The sequence below is a fragment of the Durio zibethinus genome, chromosome 16 (assembly GCF_047325235.1).
Source record: "Durio zibethinus cultivar Kanyao isolate XHJ-2024 chromosome 16, ASM4732523v1, whole genome shotgun sequence".
NCBI classification, from domain to species: Eukaryota; Viridiplantae; Streptophyta; class Magnoliopsida; order Malvales; family Malvaceae; genus Durio; species Durio zibethinus.
Window position 1 is genome coordinate 24,971,085 of NC_143177.1, and position 15,666 is coordinate 24,986,750.

Sequence of the window (15,666 nt, forward strand, 5' to 3'; positions counted from 1 at the left end):
ATCTATATCTCGATAAATTTAAAGATAAATTTGATTATTTCTCTTATATTATGAACAACTCACTTTTTTATTATTATAAACAATACCTTAATTTCTTAAATATATGATAATTAAATGAGTTTAAAAATAAAATCTTATTTTCTAATATGATAAATAAGTATATTAGAAGCATTTTATACATAACCATGTCACCAATCAATAGGTAACATATAAACTCATGTCATCACTTGCCAATCATAGGTGATGTGCATGTAATTAATTCAATAACAATATTTTTAAACATACAAGTAACACATAATAATATACAATTTTTTCTTTACTATAACTCATGTTTGTCATGTAATTAATAGGGCATATGAGTAACATAAAGGTTCTTAACCATAACTCATATTGTTAAAAGGATATACAATTAGGTATTATTATGGGTACACTTAACCAAAATACATATAGTTGGGAAAGTATCATTAGAAACAAATTTCTAATATGTAGTAAACCTAAAATAATAATAATAATTATTATAATAATAAAAAGTTGTACTATTTCTAATACTTAACCATTCTTAAAAGTTGTGAATAAAATTAATTATATTAGATTTGAGATATAATTAAATGGTTCACCGTTTAATTGAGTTGAATTGAATTATTATAATAAAAAATTTAAGTTTGAATTTGATTTAAAATTTAACTTAAATTTAATTAAATTGTATTTTTTAAATTTAAATTTGATTTAAAATAAAAATTAAACAATTCAAATTCATTTAATTAAATTCGTTTAATAAAAATAAATTCAATTTTTATATTTGATTTCAAATTCGATTATGTATTTAAATTGAACTTAAACTCTAATTGATATATTTAAAGATAAAATAATGATTTTTAAATTAAAATAATAAAATATATTAAAATTTTAAAATTTAATTAGACTCATAAATTATTCAAATCAAATATTAAAATATTAAAATTTATTTTATTTCATAAATCAAATTATTCGAATTCAAACATGACTTGAATTAAATCAAAATAATTTATAAATATCAATATATTATTTAAAAACCTAATTCACCTTATCATCTTAAAAGGTAAATTTTAGTAAGACTGGAATTCGATTTGATCCCATCAAATTCTGCTTTTCAATTTTCCTTAAACAATGGTGAAATTTGTTAAAAAAAAAATCAAAATTTTACTTTATAAGGAAACAAAAAAATGCAACGACAGCGTTTTGTCGTGCTTAAGCGAATATTTATTGCTGCACTAGCAAACAGCTTCATCCTTCACCTCTCTTTCTTTTTGCTCTCTCTCAAATTTTCAAATACAAAATAATAATAATAATAATAATAACTTTATTGATTGTCTCTTGCAAGCTTCGTTTTCCAATAAAAAGCCTCTTTTTTACATCGCCGGCGAAAAAATAAAATAAAATTTTAGCCGGAATTAAATCGTCTCTGTTTTTTTTCACCGATCGATGAAAAATTTTAACAAACTCATCCTTGTAGACAATTGTTTATGATCGTTACGTGAATTTGCTTTAGAAGTACTCTTCTTTTCGGGGTTGGAGATATTATTAGAGAAATTTCAATAATAAATCAATTGGAATTGTTTTGATTGATCGATCGGTCGATGGACGATTGCGCGAGCAGCGATGAGGATTATTACTCTCCGTCCGATCGAGACTCCCTCGAAGGTCTTGAAAATGAGGACTCCGATTTGCAGGTGGCTACTTCCAAGGGTTCCACTGCCAAGGTCAAATTCTTTCTCTCTCTCTCTCTTTGGCTTCTTCGGAATTTAAAATTTTGCTTTAATTGCCATTGATTTTCTGATTCTTGGTTTTTGGTTTGTTTTTCAGTGTAAAGCTGCGTTTTTTCTTGTATTTTCCTTTTTCAAAAGAGGGTTTTCGCTTGAATTAGTTTAACTGATTGAGAAATAAAGGTTTTTATTCTTTCTTTTCTAGGTTTAAGGATTTTGAGAGGATAGAGTAATTTGACGCCGCTTGGAGGTTCTATTGGGGGGGGGGGGGGGGGTGTGGTTTTTGCCTGTTCATGTCACATGCATTGGAGCTGCTGGTCATCCATTTTGATGAAAATTTTCCACTTGTGTTTTGTACTTTTGTTATACTAAATGGCATTGTGTGCATTGAAACTTTCCTCCTTAAAAAAAGGAAAAATTTAATTTTTAATCTTAATGGGAAAACCCTTTAAAGAAGAACAGGATATGTAGTTTCTATGATTGTTATCTTTCTCTTCTTTTTGGCCTCTATTTATACTTAATTTGAAGAATGGCATACTTTGTTGTGACCCTTTTTGGCATTACACAGGTTATTACAAGAGAATCACTTTTAGCTGCACAGGTAAAAGTTTGTTTCCTTTCCTTTTTTTGGGTTTCATATGCATGTTTGTTTTATTTTAATACGAATGAATTTATTTTTTTTGGTTCTTGGGGTAGAGGGAGGATTTACGGAGAGTAATGGACATGCTATCTCTAAGGGAGCACCATGCACGGACTTTACTAATCCATTATCGATGGGATGCCGAGAGGTTACTTGCCATCTTTGTGGAGAAGGGAAAAGCAGACTTGTTTGCCTCAGCAGGTGTTTCTGTTGTTAAGAGTGAGGATACAGGAACCTCGGTGTCTTCTTCATCCACATCAGTGTGTGACATATGCATAGAGGAGTTACCTGGTGATAAGATGACTAAAATGGACTGTGGCCATGCCTTTTGCAACGACTGTAAGCACCGTCCTTAATCTGCATTTTCTTATTTAAGCATGTATATGTAATATCAACCCATGGCATCAGCATGTCAACAAGGCTGAGAACTCTTAAAATTGACTCTTAACAATCAACTCAGAGATGCATATCAATTTTGATGTTGTGTGCACGGAGTTATTGAAGTTATATCAGCTTGCACACTGTCTTTTGAGTTCACTTTTCCCTCTTATTTTTCCAGGTTGGACAGAACATTTTGTCGTGAAAATAAATGAGGGTCAAAGTAGGCGAATTAGGTGCATGGCACACAAATGCAATGCTATTTGTGATGAAGCTGTTGTTAGAAATCTAGTCGGTAAAAGGCATCCTGATCTAGCAGAGAAATTTGATCGTTTTCTTCTTGAGTCATACATTGAAGATAATAGGATGGTTAAGTGGTGCCCTAGTATTCCTCATTGTGGAAATGCAATACGCATCGAAGATGATGAATTTTGTGAGGTAGAGTGTTCTTGCGGTCTACAGTTTTGTTTCAGTTGCTTATCAAAAGCACACTCGCCATGTTCATGTATGATGTGGGAACTTTGGACCAAGAAGTGTCGAGATGAATCAGAAACAGTCAATTGGATCACTGTTCATACAAAGCCTTGTCCAAAGTGTCACAAGCCTGTGGAGAAGAATGGTGGATGTAATCTTGTGAGCTGTATCTGTGGACAAGCATTTTGGTGAGGATTTTCTTTTATTTTAAGTGCAGTTTGCAAATTTTTTAAAGCTGTCTTAATCTCATTGTTGTGTCTATTACTTCTAAGGTATCAATTGTCTGGTTCTGGTATAAAATGTTTATTTAAGATAAAAGCTTGTGAACTTGCACATGCTGCTGTATCAACAAGAGCGCAAGTGATTTTTTTCCCTCTTTCATTTGTTAATTAATTTATTTTTAACATTTTTTGGACTAAGTACTGGCATTTTTTGGCTTATTCTAGATTATTTACACACTGCTGAGTCCAAGTTACTGGAGATTCTATTTTTTAAGGCTTTTCTTTTTTCAGTCTCAACTGGCCTAAATTGTTATCAATATCAATTGTTGACAGTGGTTGATGTCACGTTTTCTCTGTTTTCCAAATGATGCAGTTGGCTGTGTGGTGGTGCTACTGGCCGGGACCATACTTGGTCAAGAATTGCTGGTCACAGCTGTGGTCGCTACAAAGAAGACCGAGAGAAAAAGACTGAACGAGCCAAGCGAGATCTCTATCGATACATGCACTATCACAACCGTTATAAAGCTCATACAGATTCCTTTAAGCTTGAGAGTAAACTCAAGGAGACTGTACTAGAGAAGGTATCGATTTCAGAAGAGAGGGAATCAAGGCTTAGAGATTTCAGCTGGGTAACTAATGGACTCTGTAGACTTTTCAGATCAAGGCGGGTTCTTTCATATTCATACCCATTTGCATTTTATATGTTTGGAGAAGAATTATTCAAGGATGAGATGACAAATGAGGAAAGGGAGATGAAACAGCATCTATTTGAGGATCAGCAACAGCAACTTGAGGCAAATGTTGAGAAACTCTCTAAGTTTTTGGAAGAGCCGTTTGATCAATATCCTGATGATAAAGTTATGGAGATACGAATGCAAGTAATCAATCTTTCTGTGATCACCGATAACCTTTGCAATAAAATGTAAGCATAGCTATTATATATAAAGTAGTAATTGATGCTTATGATTGTTTTTAAATTCATATGAAACTATGGCTTCCAGGTATGAATGCATTGAGAATGATTTATTGGGTTCTCTCCAACGTAATACCCATAATATAGCCCCGTACAAATCTAAGGGCATTGAGAAGGCATCAGAGCTTGCTGTCTGTTGGAACAGTAAATCCAGTACAACTACCGATAAATGTCTTCTCTTTGATTGTGGCACTAGTGGTATGTGGACTTACTTTTTGAGGATCACCACTCGTACACTTACACACACACACAAACACATGTAATTTGAAGTTGATTAAAGCTCATATATGTCGTAAAGAATTTGCTGACACATTGTAGTTTAGGTAAACGTGATCGACCTTTCAGCTTTGGGAGTTCAGATGACAGTGGTTGCCCATCACCCCAGAAGCGACCTAAACAGGAGAGTTTTGGAGGTAGATTTTTTGATCTGAACTTGCCAGCAGAAGTTCTTGACAGGAACTAATCTCTAATAGGCTTTTTTCTATAGTAGTACCGATGTACAGTTCTAACTGGGGACCCTGATTTGTCTATTTGGATTTGATCGTTTATGGATTGACCACCACTCAAATGCTTTAATTTCCCGATCTTTTTTTGTTCCCCCATTTTGTGCTTCCCTTCTATTTTAGAGATATCCTGGAAGAGGAGTTCTGGAATTCCATGGTTCTTTTTTATTTTTCAAGGCTCCATGAATTGAAAATCCATATAGTGTACATAAGCCTCATGCTGGGCTCTTGAATATATGTAATTTCTCGTCCTAAGACTCGAGTGGTGCAAAAAGTTCGTCCTTTTAACATATTTAACTGCTTAGCTTTGGAAAGGTATGTTTTTAGTGACTATGGAGTTTGATTGGATTTTTATTCAAGGTTTCTTTCGGACAATACCATTAAAACAGCAAGTTGGAGGGATCAAAGCATATATGTTCATTGAATCGTTGTAAATTATGGCTACGGTTAATTTGATATTACGCTACTTTTACTGCTCACGAGGCGTAATGAAGCTTTACTTCAGAGGCTTCTGGTTTGTGGTTTTTCACAGTTCTAAAATGAGGTTGGTATATGCTTTTGTGCATAACAATGCGATATGAAAATGAGAGAAATCTTCAATTGAAAATTACATTGTGTTTCTGCTTTTATGATCAAGGCCCAACGTAGGCTAAAAATTTGCATAATTGCATGGCAAACGATCTGGAAAATTACGGTATGGACATTTGCTAAGATAAAGCATAAAGCAGATGGCAATTTGTAGTGATGAGATAGATTATCAATTTGCCATTGGTTTGACTCAACCACTCCACAAAAGGTGAAAAGTTCATTGTTTTAGGACATGCACCGGAATAAAATACTACTAAAAGAAAACTTAAACAACGTTGGCTTCTCAGTCATCGAAAGGTTAGTCTTTTTGTCCTGTTGTAAGCCAAGTTCATATTTTCCTCTTGCACCAAGGAAAAGAAACCACCAGATAATAGATACATTCATGCCTATATTTAATAACTTCAAACCTGCTTCCAAATTGAATTGACTAACCCTTCCTGCTTAATAGTGTCCAAACTCATTCAATTCTTAGATATGAATCCCACGACAATCACCAACTCAGCTTCAAGAGCTACTACCATGCTTTTCTCTAATGGTTAGTGTCTTTCCTCTTCTATTGTTCATTACATTCAGTTTGTTGACCTTAATTATCAGTTTGTACTCTGCAGCTGGCATCAACATGCTTGATGGAAACTTTGTCTCCAAAATTTGTTTGAATCAAAACTATGGGTCCAAACTCATGCATCATCAATCCCTGGAGTTGTCACGGTTCAAGAGGAATGGATCATGGATGGATCTTGTTTGGAAAACTCCAAAATCAATCAGAAGTAATTTTCTCTCTTCTATTTTTTTTATTCAACTTATTTGGCAAAGAATATCTGTTTTTCACAATGATTTATTCATATTTTTGATATCTTTGTATACAACAAGGCGTGAAGAGAGATGGGGAATTCAAAGGGAGGGCATTTACTGAAGAACAAGAAGCTTTGGTTGTCAAATCATGGAATTCAATGAAGAAAAATGCTGGTGAACTTGGTCTTAAATTCTTCTTGAGGTAAGTTATCCATGTTTTCTACCTTTCTGTATACATATATCCACCCACTTGTATTATCAAGAATCCTTATTTCATTAGAACACTAAGTGGTTATTGAATTAAAAATTTTCAGGATTTTTGAGATTGCCCCTTCTGCTAAGAAGCTGTTCACATTTTTGAGGGATTCAGATATCCCTCTAGAGCAAAACCCAAAACTGAAACCCCATGCCATGACTGTCTTTGTTATGGTGAGTCGATTTTTTTTTTAATCTCCTTTTTCTCATTTATCTAGTATCCACTTGAGGATTTATTTGAACTACTTTGTAGACCTGTGAATCAGCCATCCAACTTCGAAAGACAGGAAAAGTTATAGTGAGAGAATCAAGTCTGAAAGATTTAGGTGCCACCCATTTCAAGTATGGTGTTGTTGATGAACATTTTGAGGTAAGATTAGTGCAGTTGGAGTCATTGCAAGTGAAGACTGTAGGCTGCATATGGATTAATGATCCTGCCCACCATATAAGGCCAAAGTTTTACAAGTGAATTCTATTTAGCATTGACAATAAATTTTCTATGTAGGTCACAAAATTTGCATTGTTGGAGACAATAAAGGAAGCAGTACCAGAAATGTGGTCTCCAGAAGTGAAGAATGCTTGGGGAGAAGCCTATGATCAGCTGGCTGCTGCTATTAAAAGCGAAATGAATCCTCCTTAAGTTCCTCCTATAGGAGAGACACTTTGAGAGATATTTTTTTTTGAAAATGTCTTGTACTCTTGTTCTTGAATTCAAATAAAATTTTGTATGATATTGTTCTAGTTCTATGCATCTTTTCTCCAAATAGATTACTTTTACTACCTGGCTGTCTCTTTGAAATCAATTTCCTGTAGCTTTTTATGACTTGGTTTGTGGTTTGCTACTCTCTGAAATTCATAAGGCAAATTGTTCAGAGACATTAACAAAGCGGCTGCATTCTGTTCTCTGAAAGTCATAAGTCCTTTGGTACTTGATGTTCTTTGTATCTCAAACAAAGCGGCTGCATTCTGTTCCAATGACTGATCTACCAAACCAGATTATGGGAGTTCATCAAATCTGTTGGTCTCTAGCACACTCAAACAGAACAATTTCCAAAAACCTCTGCTCTCATCCAGTAGTTCGCGCACTGTCCTTATTTCTCTGCTGCAAGATGACCTATATTTAGGGGGTGTAAACAAATCGAACATGATCTAACGAACATATGTTCATGATTTGTTCGTTTAATTTTAGGATTATTTGGGATCGGTTTGTTTAAACGAATTCTTTCAGAAATATTAAATGAATATGTTTATAATCAATAAACAAACTATAACCAAACATTTGATAAAGTTAATCTGAAGGATAAACATGTAATATTGTTACTATTATTATTGAACAATAAACAAATATAAATGATTTATAAAAAAACAAGTTTTAAACAATTATTAAACGAATTCGTTCGTAACTATATATTAATTAAATAATTTTTTGTTTGTATTCGATTCGTATGATAAATAATGTAAATATATTATTCAAAATAGTTTATTAAACATAATAAACAAATATAAACATAAAAACCAAACATGATTTCCTTTACATCCCTACATATGTTGTTGCATTAGGAAACAAACTTTGCATAGGCAGTAACAAATTTGCAATTCTCAAGCCGCCTACACAATTATTTGACATTTGCCAGTCAAAATAGAATTTGATTCACACCACTAATAAAATATAAGGTCTTGGCCTCATGGGATTCTTATGTTTGGTCAAGCAAATTTTGAATAATTTTCAGTATAACAACTATAAATAATGATCCTTTTGAAACTTAAGTATGAAGATTGAAAACCAAATCTTTTCTGTAAGAGAGTCAATCAACCCCTACAAGACTATACACTGTTCAAAATTTTTATTTATTTGTAAAGAAGAAAGATTCAATTTTATGACACTTTTCTAATGGTCAATTCATCATACCCGAAATTCAAATAACCGAAACAATGTTCTCCAAGCCACGTCAAGCCCCTGGTTTTGAGACATGTCGTAGCAGGTGATATCTTATGGTGACCAGCAAAAATGGCTCACCAATGCCTTGAAGGGTCAAGCTTATCTGCACAGCATTTGGTATATAAACATTATGCAAGGTTAGCAATAGCACCATAGTATAACTCTAACAAATCAATATCTATTCTGATTAAATCCCAGAATTGAAGAGCAATGACTACATATGAAGGTAAAGTTTTCAGTGAAGAGCAAGAAGCTCTGGTAGTCAAGTCATGGAATGCAATGAAGAAGAATGCAGCAGAATTGGGTCTTAAATTCTTTTTGAAGTAAGCTTTGCTGTTTTTTGTTTGTGTTTTTATTTTTTATTTTTTGTAATTTCATTTTTAAGTAAAATTGATTTTGCATTGAATGAGCAGGATCTTTGAGATTGCACCATCAGCACAGAAGCTGTTCTCATTCTTAAGAAACTCAGATGTTCCCCTGGAGCAAAACCCAAAACTCAAGCCCCATGCCATGTCTGTCTTTGTTATGGTAACCCATTTGAAACTAAGAAACGACACTGTTGCCTCTTGTCTAAAGTCTTAACATAACTAGAATCTAAATCCTCTAGCTCTTATGGGTTCTTAACATATATCTTGGACTTGCAGACATGTGAATCTGCTGTTCAACTCCGTAAAGCTGGCAAAGTTACTGTGAGAGAGTCAAGTTTGAAGAAATTAGGGGCTGTCCACTTCAGATATGGCGTAGTTGATGAACATTTTGAGGTATGTTTTTAATGTCATCAGATCAAAATCAAAGTCATCAAGACTATATATTTGAATTATTTTCTTTTTGACATCTTTTGGGAAATGTCTTTCAGGTCACAAGATTTGCTCTTTTGGAGACCATAAAGGAAGCAGTTCCAGAAATGTGGTCAGCAGAGATGAAAAATGCATGGGGTGAAGCTTATGACTGTTTGGTTGCTGCCATTAAGACAGAAATGAAGGCCTGCTCTCAAGCTTCTTGATTTAGAAATTCCTACTATGGATTCAAAAAGACTGAAGCATCAATAACTTAAAATAACATACCATAGCTATGTGTTTTCATAAATAAATGCTACAACTTTAATTGATTTTGGTTTTGATATACCTGTCTTTGTTCTTTTTCTTTTTTTTTTTTTTAATTTTTTTATAAAGAAGCCACAACTTGAAAAAAAAAAATGTTGCAGGTGTTGGAATAACCAAACTGGTTCAAACTTCAAACAAAGCCCTCTATTAAATGACAAATCAAACCAAATTCAATGATTGTTGTAAGAAAATAGACCAAAAATCAGCCTACTAAAGTCCTGGGTGGTTCTTCCACTTCATTTTCTTACTCTCCTGGCTTCTTCTGCAGTATAATCGACTTTTCCATTATTAGGAAGGCTTTCCCAGTTGATTCCCATGTAGTCATCTTATCCATTTGGAATCATTCGTTCTTGAATTGGTATATCCATATGACCTAAAATGTCACATCTAACATATTGGAATTAAGCTGAGTCCAAATATTATATATATGCAGCTGTGTTTCTGAATCTAAAGAAAGATTGTATCAGATGTTTTGCTGCATATAATATTCATGTAAAGTGGTGTTCATGATAAGCAACTATCAATTGAAAAAGAAACAAGCTTATATTATAGAACTGGTGATTTTGTAATAACAATTGAATAAAAATTATTGGTGTAATTTGCCAGCGATTAAATCACATGCATTGAATAATATAGAATGATTAGAAAATAAAATACCAGAACATACAGGGGATATAGAGCACATTTGCATGTGCAAGATGAGGCTGCTGTACTAAATATATATTTTTATATAATTTTCACTTCCAATTCCAAAGCTTTAACAACCCTTTCAAGTGTTGCCACCAACATGGCAACTGTTCCAAGCATCAATACAATAATTTTCTAAATTTGGACTCTAGCAAGCATGAAACGATTCCTACTAAGCGCCAAGATGTTCTGTTGCAGACTAAGATGACTTTGTGAGAAAAATTCCAGGCTTTAGAAGACAATTTTTGGGTTGCCTGATCTCCCAATTGATTCTGATAATGTTGAATCCAATGGGAACTTTACAACATCCTGGAGTTCAGCAATATTGAATCCTGCACCATTGTGATCCGACATCTGCAAAATTTTTGTGAACAGTAAACCTTGTCTAAATGTGATAATGCTGTACTAGCCTTAATGGCAAGTGAACATAACTCTTGAAGAGAAAGTGGTGCTTGAGATTTAGACCGTGGCATGAGAAAATAAATTTGATCCAGTTGAAGTTCTTCATCTTCAGGTACGTGAAGCAGGCATGAGTTTACATACATCAACTCAGAGTTGCAAAGGAAACAGTCTGGACTCTGGGAGAGAACAAGGCTGGCTTTGATGCGTTGCCTGAATTCCTGAAGCCTTCCATCAGGGTATATTATTTTGGTTGTGGGTGTCGGCCAGCTCAGGTTGCCACCCTTTGTCGTGTATTGAGAAGATGCACAAATACCCATATTCTAATCCAGAGAGCCTGGAAGATAGAGAGAGGAAAAGAGAGTTGAACTAGGCTGGATTGAGGAAAGGATTATGGGGCATTGAGCTTTATATAGACAGAGAAAAGCAAAGGCAAATGATGCTGCAAGACCAAGATTGACTAGCCAACAGTATGTTGACTTTTTTTTCTTGTATAATAAACAGTGAATTTGTTTTCAACATAAACTTCTAAACCGGCAAATGATTATGAGATTTGTGGCTGCTAAACAAAGTAAGGATATAGATATGGTCAATCATAGAGTCACTAAAGAGCAAAGATTCTTAAATTCATTCTTGTGTGGAAATCCTGTAATGATTAGCTTATTAAACAGTTGGTGCCTACAAGTTTACAAGTATGGTTTGGGTTGCATCAGTGGGGAACTGAACTCAACTCTGCAATCTGCCTGTCTTGCATGTTTGCCTACGGGATCAACCGGAAAGAACTCAACTGTATGAATTGCTGGCTCCAAATGCTTTGATTTTTCTTAACATATAATATTCCTTTTTGAGTCCAATGAGTACACGATCTTATGGAAGAGAGAATGCGGCTTAGGGTAACGTTTTCCAAGCATCCAATTCCATTGACTCATTGCATACTTTGTTAGATTGGGAAATTGGAAAGAATCATTGGAAGAAAGCAGAAAGTAATGGGAGGAAAATTCAATAGAATTTCATGGAATGGTCTCGGAACAAGTTGCTGAGTCCTTTGCCATGTGACGACGGCTCAGATGGTTTCCCACTTGGAAGTATCGAGGTTAATGCTTTGGACTAGGTTTCATCTTTCAAACTTCTTTTTCTCTGGGGACCTCATATTGGTAAATCTGTCTCAATTATTGCACTCTTTTTTCTCTTTGTCATCTTCTGTTCTTTAACATAATTAAAGTGATGGGCCATTTAAACCAATTTCCTATCCTCTCTTTGCTATACCTTTTTCATGGCATGTTCTAGTTTGTTTGCTTCGCAATGGAAACCAAGGCACCATTTTTTTTTGTCTGAATCAACAACCAAAAAAGTTAAAGAGAGTTAAAAAGAAAAACTTAAAGGTCAATTTAACTTTAAAATTCCCAAATCTTGGAGTTTTAGGTGGTTTCTCTGTTTGTCTGGCACATGTTTGGTCATTGGTTGCAAGCACTTAGAAACAGGAAGGAGCATCATTAATTACATTTCTTAATACAGATTTCGACCAAATATGAAGTTGATTCATGGATCAATCGATGAATTGTTCAATCAATAATTAATTTAACTCACAATTTCAAGACCAATAAGTTATTAGTTCAATAACATTGGAATCAACTCCAAAATTAAAAGTTTCGAGCTATAGTTTTAAATATAATCCAAAAATTAAAATCTAAAATCGATTTTAATCCCAATTTCAAAAATCAAGTTGTAACAGAAACATGGCATGACACCATGGAAATGGGATCTTCATCTTTTTACATTCACCCACATTAGAATATGAACAAGGTCCTAATTAATCAACAAGCGGTGAGGGAGAATTCCAGCCGGCCGCTGTTTTAATTTGGTTGAAAAACTGACAATCGTATTAGCAAAAGACAATGGGAAATGTTAAATGTTCATTATAGTCTTCTTTGGTTAGGTCTAATCAGGGAAATTCACAAGTAATTTCCCATATCAAAACATATGGCGTGTGGCATAATAACCCACAAATCTTGTGGGGATTTGCTTCTTTAGTGTGCTGCATGCCTTGTTTCTTTATTCAAAACGCTTGTAAAAGTGTACCTACAGCCTCACTTTTTCTTGTTGCCAAACATAGAAGGCCGTGGAAACGATTTTACAAAGTCAAAAAGGCATCAACCATGTGGTAAAAATGATGTTAAATAATTGTTGTAATTACGTTTTCTATGACAGTGAAGTTTAACTTTTTTTTTTTCTGTGAAAAAGAAATCCACTATATGCCTTTCTTTGACCCTACGACTTCTTTTGGGTGTGTGCTTTTCCCTTTCTTGCATCAAAATTATCTACTCTACTCGCTGAAAACCAAAGGGGTTCATGGCTTGATCGGGTCGAATCCCGATTGGGTTTATTTTTTTATATTAATAATTTATATGTTTATTTAGATTTAAGTCGATTTGATATTTTAAATTTAAAATTTTTTTAAAATTTGATCTAAATTAAAAAATTAAATTTAAATACATCCATTAAACATAATTTATATAAATAAAAATTTTTAAAATTTTTTTTAATAAAATAAAATATAAAAATAAAAATTTACATATATAAACTTATATAATTATAATATTTTAATTATATATATTTTATTCAGATTGAACTTAGGTTTTAGTTCTTTCATTCAAAGTCTAGTTTGAAATTTAAATAAATCTAAAAATTATGTTCAAATTTATTTAATGAACTTTCATTTTTCAACCAAATCTTTTCAAAATTTAGATAAACTTTCAAATATGAATAAATAACTCGATTCTTGAATAAGTCTATTAAAAACTCTCTATTAATATTCTTTCTTTCAAAATTTTCTTCCTTATAAATTTGTTGGGTTTGATCAACGAAGAAGAAACCCCTTGGAGCTGTCCCCCATGAATATTTTTTTCACCCTAATGCAGTCTTGTTTTAATGTTGATAACAATGGTCCTAATTGATAAGGACATGCAATAAAAAGAATTCAAGATACAATATAAGTAACAAAAGTTTTTAAAATATAATTTACTTTTCTCAATATTCTTGGCTTTAAACAATCAGGCAGTTTTCTACACCAATTGAGGAGAAAAAAAAAATTAGAACATGTTAAAAACTTCATGATTTGGAGTACTTATAAATCAACCAACATTGGCACAATTTAAATCAGCTGATCAATTTACTTGATCTTCCAAAATGACAGTCAACTTTGCCGCAAAACTGCTTCCCGATCTCCTTTCGGCGCCTATTGTTTTTCTCCTCACTCCAAAACCTCCACCACCGCCAACAGCTACACCTCCGTTGCTGCCACCATTAGTCGCCATGAAACTAGACTTTGCAACCCTCTTGCTAGGAAGCAAGAGAGGATCAACCTTTTCATTAAACCCACACCCACAAAACTTCTTCTTTCCAGTCCCACCCAGATTAAGAGCTTGACTTGCCTTGATAGCCAAGGCACCTATCTCCTCGGTGCTGAGAGGGTTATTTAACCTACTCAAAGGCAAAGCAAAGTAAAGCTCACCTAGTTGAAGCTGATCCTCTTCATCAACGGCGCAAAGGGTGCTATCAAAGTCCATATCATCTGAACTACAGATGAAACAGTTAGGGTTTCTCTCTAGTATATGTGAAACCTTAACGGGGTTCGTGAATTCTTGGAGACTGCCGTCTTGGAGGATTAGCTTTGCTGTAACAACTGAAGTTGACTCGCATGAGTTGCAGATGCCCATTTTTTACAAGCTGTTTCATCTATGGAGATTGGAATTAATGATTTTATAGAGAAGACATGTCTTGGTTTACAAGGTTAATCAAACAAAAGACATTAATTTGTTAAATATAAAGTTTATTTTAATTAAAAAGGTAATTAATCAATTCATCCACACACACATATATATATATATATATATATTTTTTTTTCTGATCCTTTTTCTTTGTTGACTAGATGGGATTCCTTGTCATTTTTTTAACTTAACATCTTCAAATTATCCAAGGTAACCTTTTTATGCTTGATAATGATATAATAAAAAGCATTTTACAAAATAAATTGGTGGTGAAAACCTTATTCTTGAATATGAATTAGAGGCTATAATAAATAAATTGTGTGTTTAATATATAAAATTATGATATGATAGTTTTTGCTATAAGCTTTAACCTAAGGGTATTCTTAAAAAGATAAAAAAAGAAATAAAACGGTTAAAAGTAAAGGCAGAAAGTGTTATTTGTATTTGTATTTCTATGTGCAAGTCAAATGGAATGATAATAACTCGATATCCATATCGATAGGCAAGAGGCAAGGAACTCGTGGGAGGCAAAAATCATATGATTGAATTGATTATCTATTGGCAATCTTTAATAAAGAGAAAAGCTAATAATATCCTTTAGACTATTAACTGCCCCCGACAGATATGATAAAATGATATTATAATTAGTATTAAATTAAATAATGTCATATTATCTTTTATTTGATGTATGCAAGAATTAAGATAAAATAATTTATTTATTGGTTAAAATTATCATTTCTCAAAGTTTATATAATTTATATTATCGATGTAATTTTTAAGGATATAATATAACATGTAAATTTAATCTCATGAATTAAAAATAATTCTCTCCACTTTGAGAGAATTGAATCATCATATACTAAAAGGATAAGTAATCTTCCTTACAATCCTATCTCTTTTTTTAGATACAAATTAAACATAATATAAAATAATTATTATCCTATCATATTTATTATCTTATGTATCAAACATGATCAAAGATATAAAAGATAATTACTAAATACAATTTATACAATTGATGAATCAAATGATAAATAATTAAAAAAAAAAAACATATAAAAACAGATTGGACGTTTCTATAGGCAGGATGGAGCCCAATCGAGCAGGACAATTAGTAGAAGCTCTTTGTTTTAAAAAAAAATTATTACTACAAAGCTCAAGCTGAACTTAATTCAATTTGTCATACTATGATCCAATTCCAGCCC

The 15,666-nt window shown here is 33.0% G+C and overlaps 4 protein-coding genes across 7 annotated transcripts; 3 read left to right on the plus strand and 1 right to left on the minus strand.

Annotated features, from left to right (window-relative positions):
- The first annotated feature begins 1,265 nt into the window (after positions 1-1,265).
- LOC111298175 (putative E3 ubiquitin-protein ligase ARI2) lies at positions 1,266-5,264 on the plus strand. Of its 3 annotated transcripts, none has more exons than XM_022892903.2 (7): positions 1,266-1,739; positions 2,311-2,343; positions 2,439-2,721; positions 2,942-3,422; positions 3,829-4,377; positions 4,457-4,626; positions 4,752-5,264. In XM_022892903.2, exons 1-7 carry the CDS (start codon positions 1,617-1,619, stop codon positions 4,889-4,891), a joined length of 1,779 nt encoding a protein of 592 aa, XP_022748638.2. In that variant the 5' UTR covers positions 1,266-1,616; the 3' UTR covers positions 4,892-5,264. The 3 variants fall into 3 exon arrangements, with proteins under 3 accessions (XP_022748638.2, XP_089601770.1, XP_022748639.2); XM_089745644.1 differs by having other exon boundaries at positions 1,273-1,739; positions 1,948-2,343; XM_022892904.2 differs by having other exon boundaries at positions 1,273-1,739; positions 4,747-4,886.
- Positions 5,265-5,705: 441 nt separating this feature from the next.
- Positions 5,706-7,343, plus strand: LOC149514476 (anaerobic nitrite reductase MHB1-like). Of its 2 annotated transcripts, XM_022892907.2 has the most exons (7): positions 5,706-5,816; positions 5,968-6,054; positions 6,128-6,286; positions 6,390-6,513; positions 6,626-6,740; positions 6,820-6,936; positions 7,072-7,343. In XM_022892907.2, exons 2-7 carry the CDS (start codon positions 5,994-5,996, stop codon positions 7,204-7,206), a joined length of 711 nt encoding a protein of 236 aa, XP_022748642.2. In that variant the 5' UTR covers positions 5,706-5,816; positions 5,968-5,993; the 3' UTR covers positions 7,207-7,343. The 2 variants fall into 2 exon arrangements, with proteins under 2 accessions (XP_022748642.2, XP_089601771.1); XM_089745645.1 differs by lacking the exon at positions 5,706-5,816 and having other exon boundaries at positions 5,920-6,054; positions 6,114-6,286.
- Positions 7,344-8,632: 1,289 nt separating this feature from the next.
- HB1 (hemoglobin 1) lies at positions 8,633-9,627 on the plus strand. The gene is made up of 4 exons (XM_022892913.2): positions 8,633-8,828; positions 8,919-9,033; positions 9,150-9,266; positions 9,362-9,627. The coding sequence occupies exons 1-4, from the start codon at positions 8,716-8,718 to the stop codon at positions 9,506-9,508; spliced, it is 492 nt and encodes a 163-aa protein (XP_022748648.2). The 5' UTR covers positions 8,633-8,715; the 3' UTR covers positions 9,509-9,627.
- A 4,061-nt stretch (positions 9,628-13,688) lies between these two features.
- Positions 13,689-14,550, minus strand: LOC111298778 (uncharacterized). Its single transcript, XM_022893502.2, has one exon. It carries the CDS (start codon positions 14,408-14,410, stop codon positions 13,859-13,861), a length of 552 nt encoding a protein of 183 aa, XP_022749237.1. The 5' UTR covers positions 14,411-14,550; the 3' UTR covers positions 13,689-13,858.
- Positions 14,551-15,666: the final 1,116 nt, after the last annotated feature.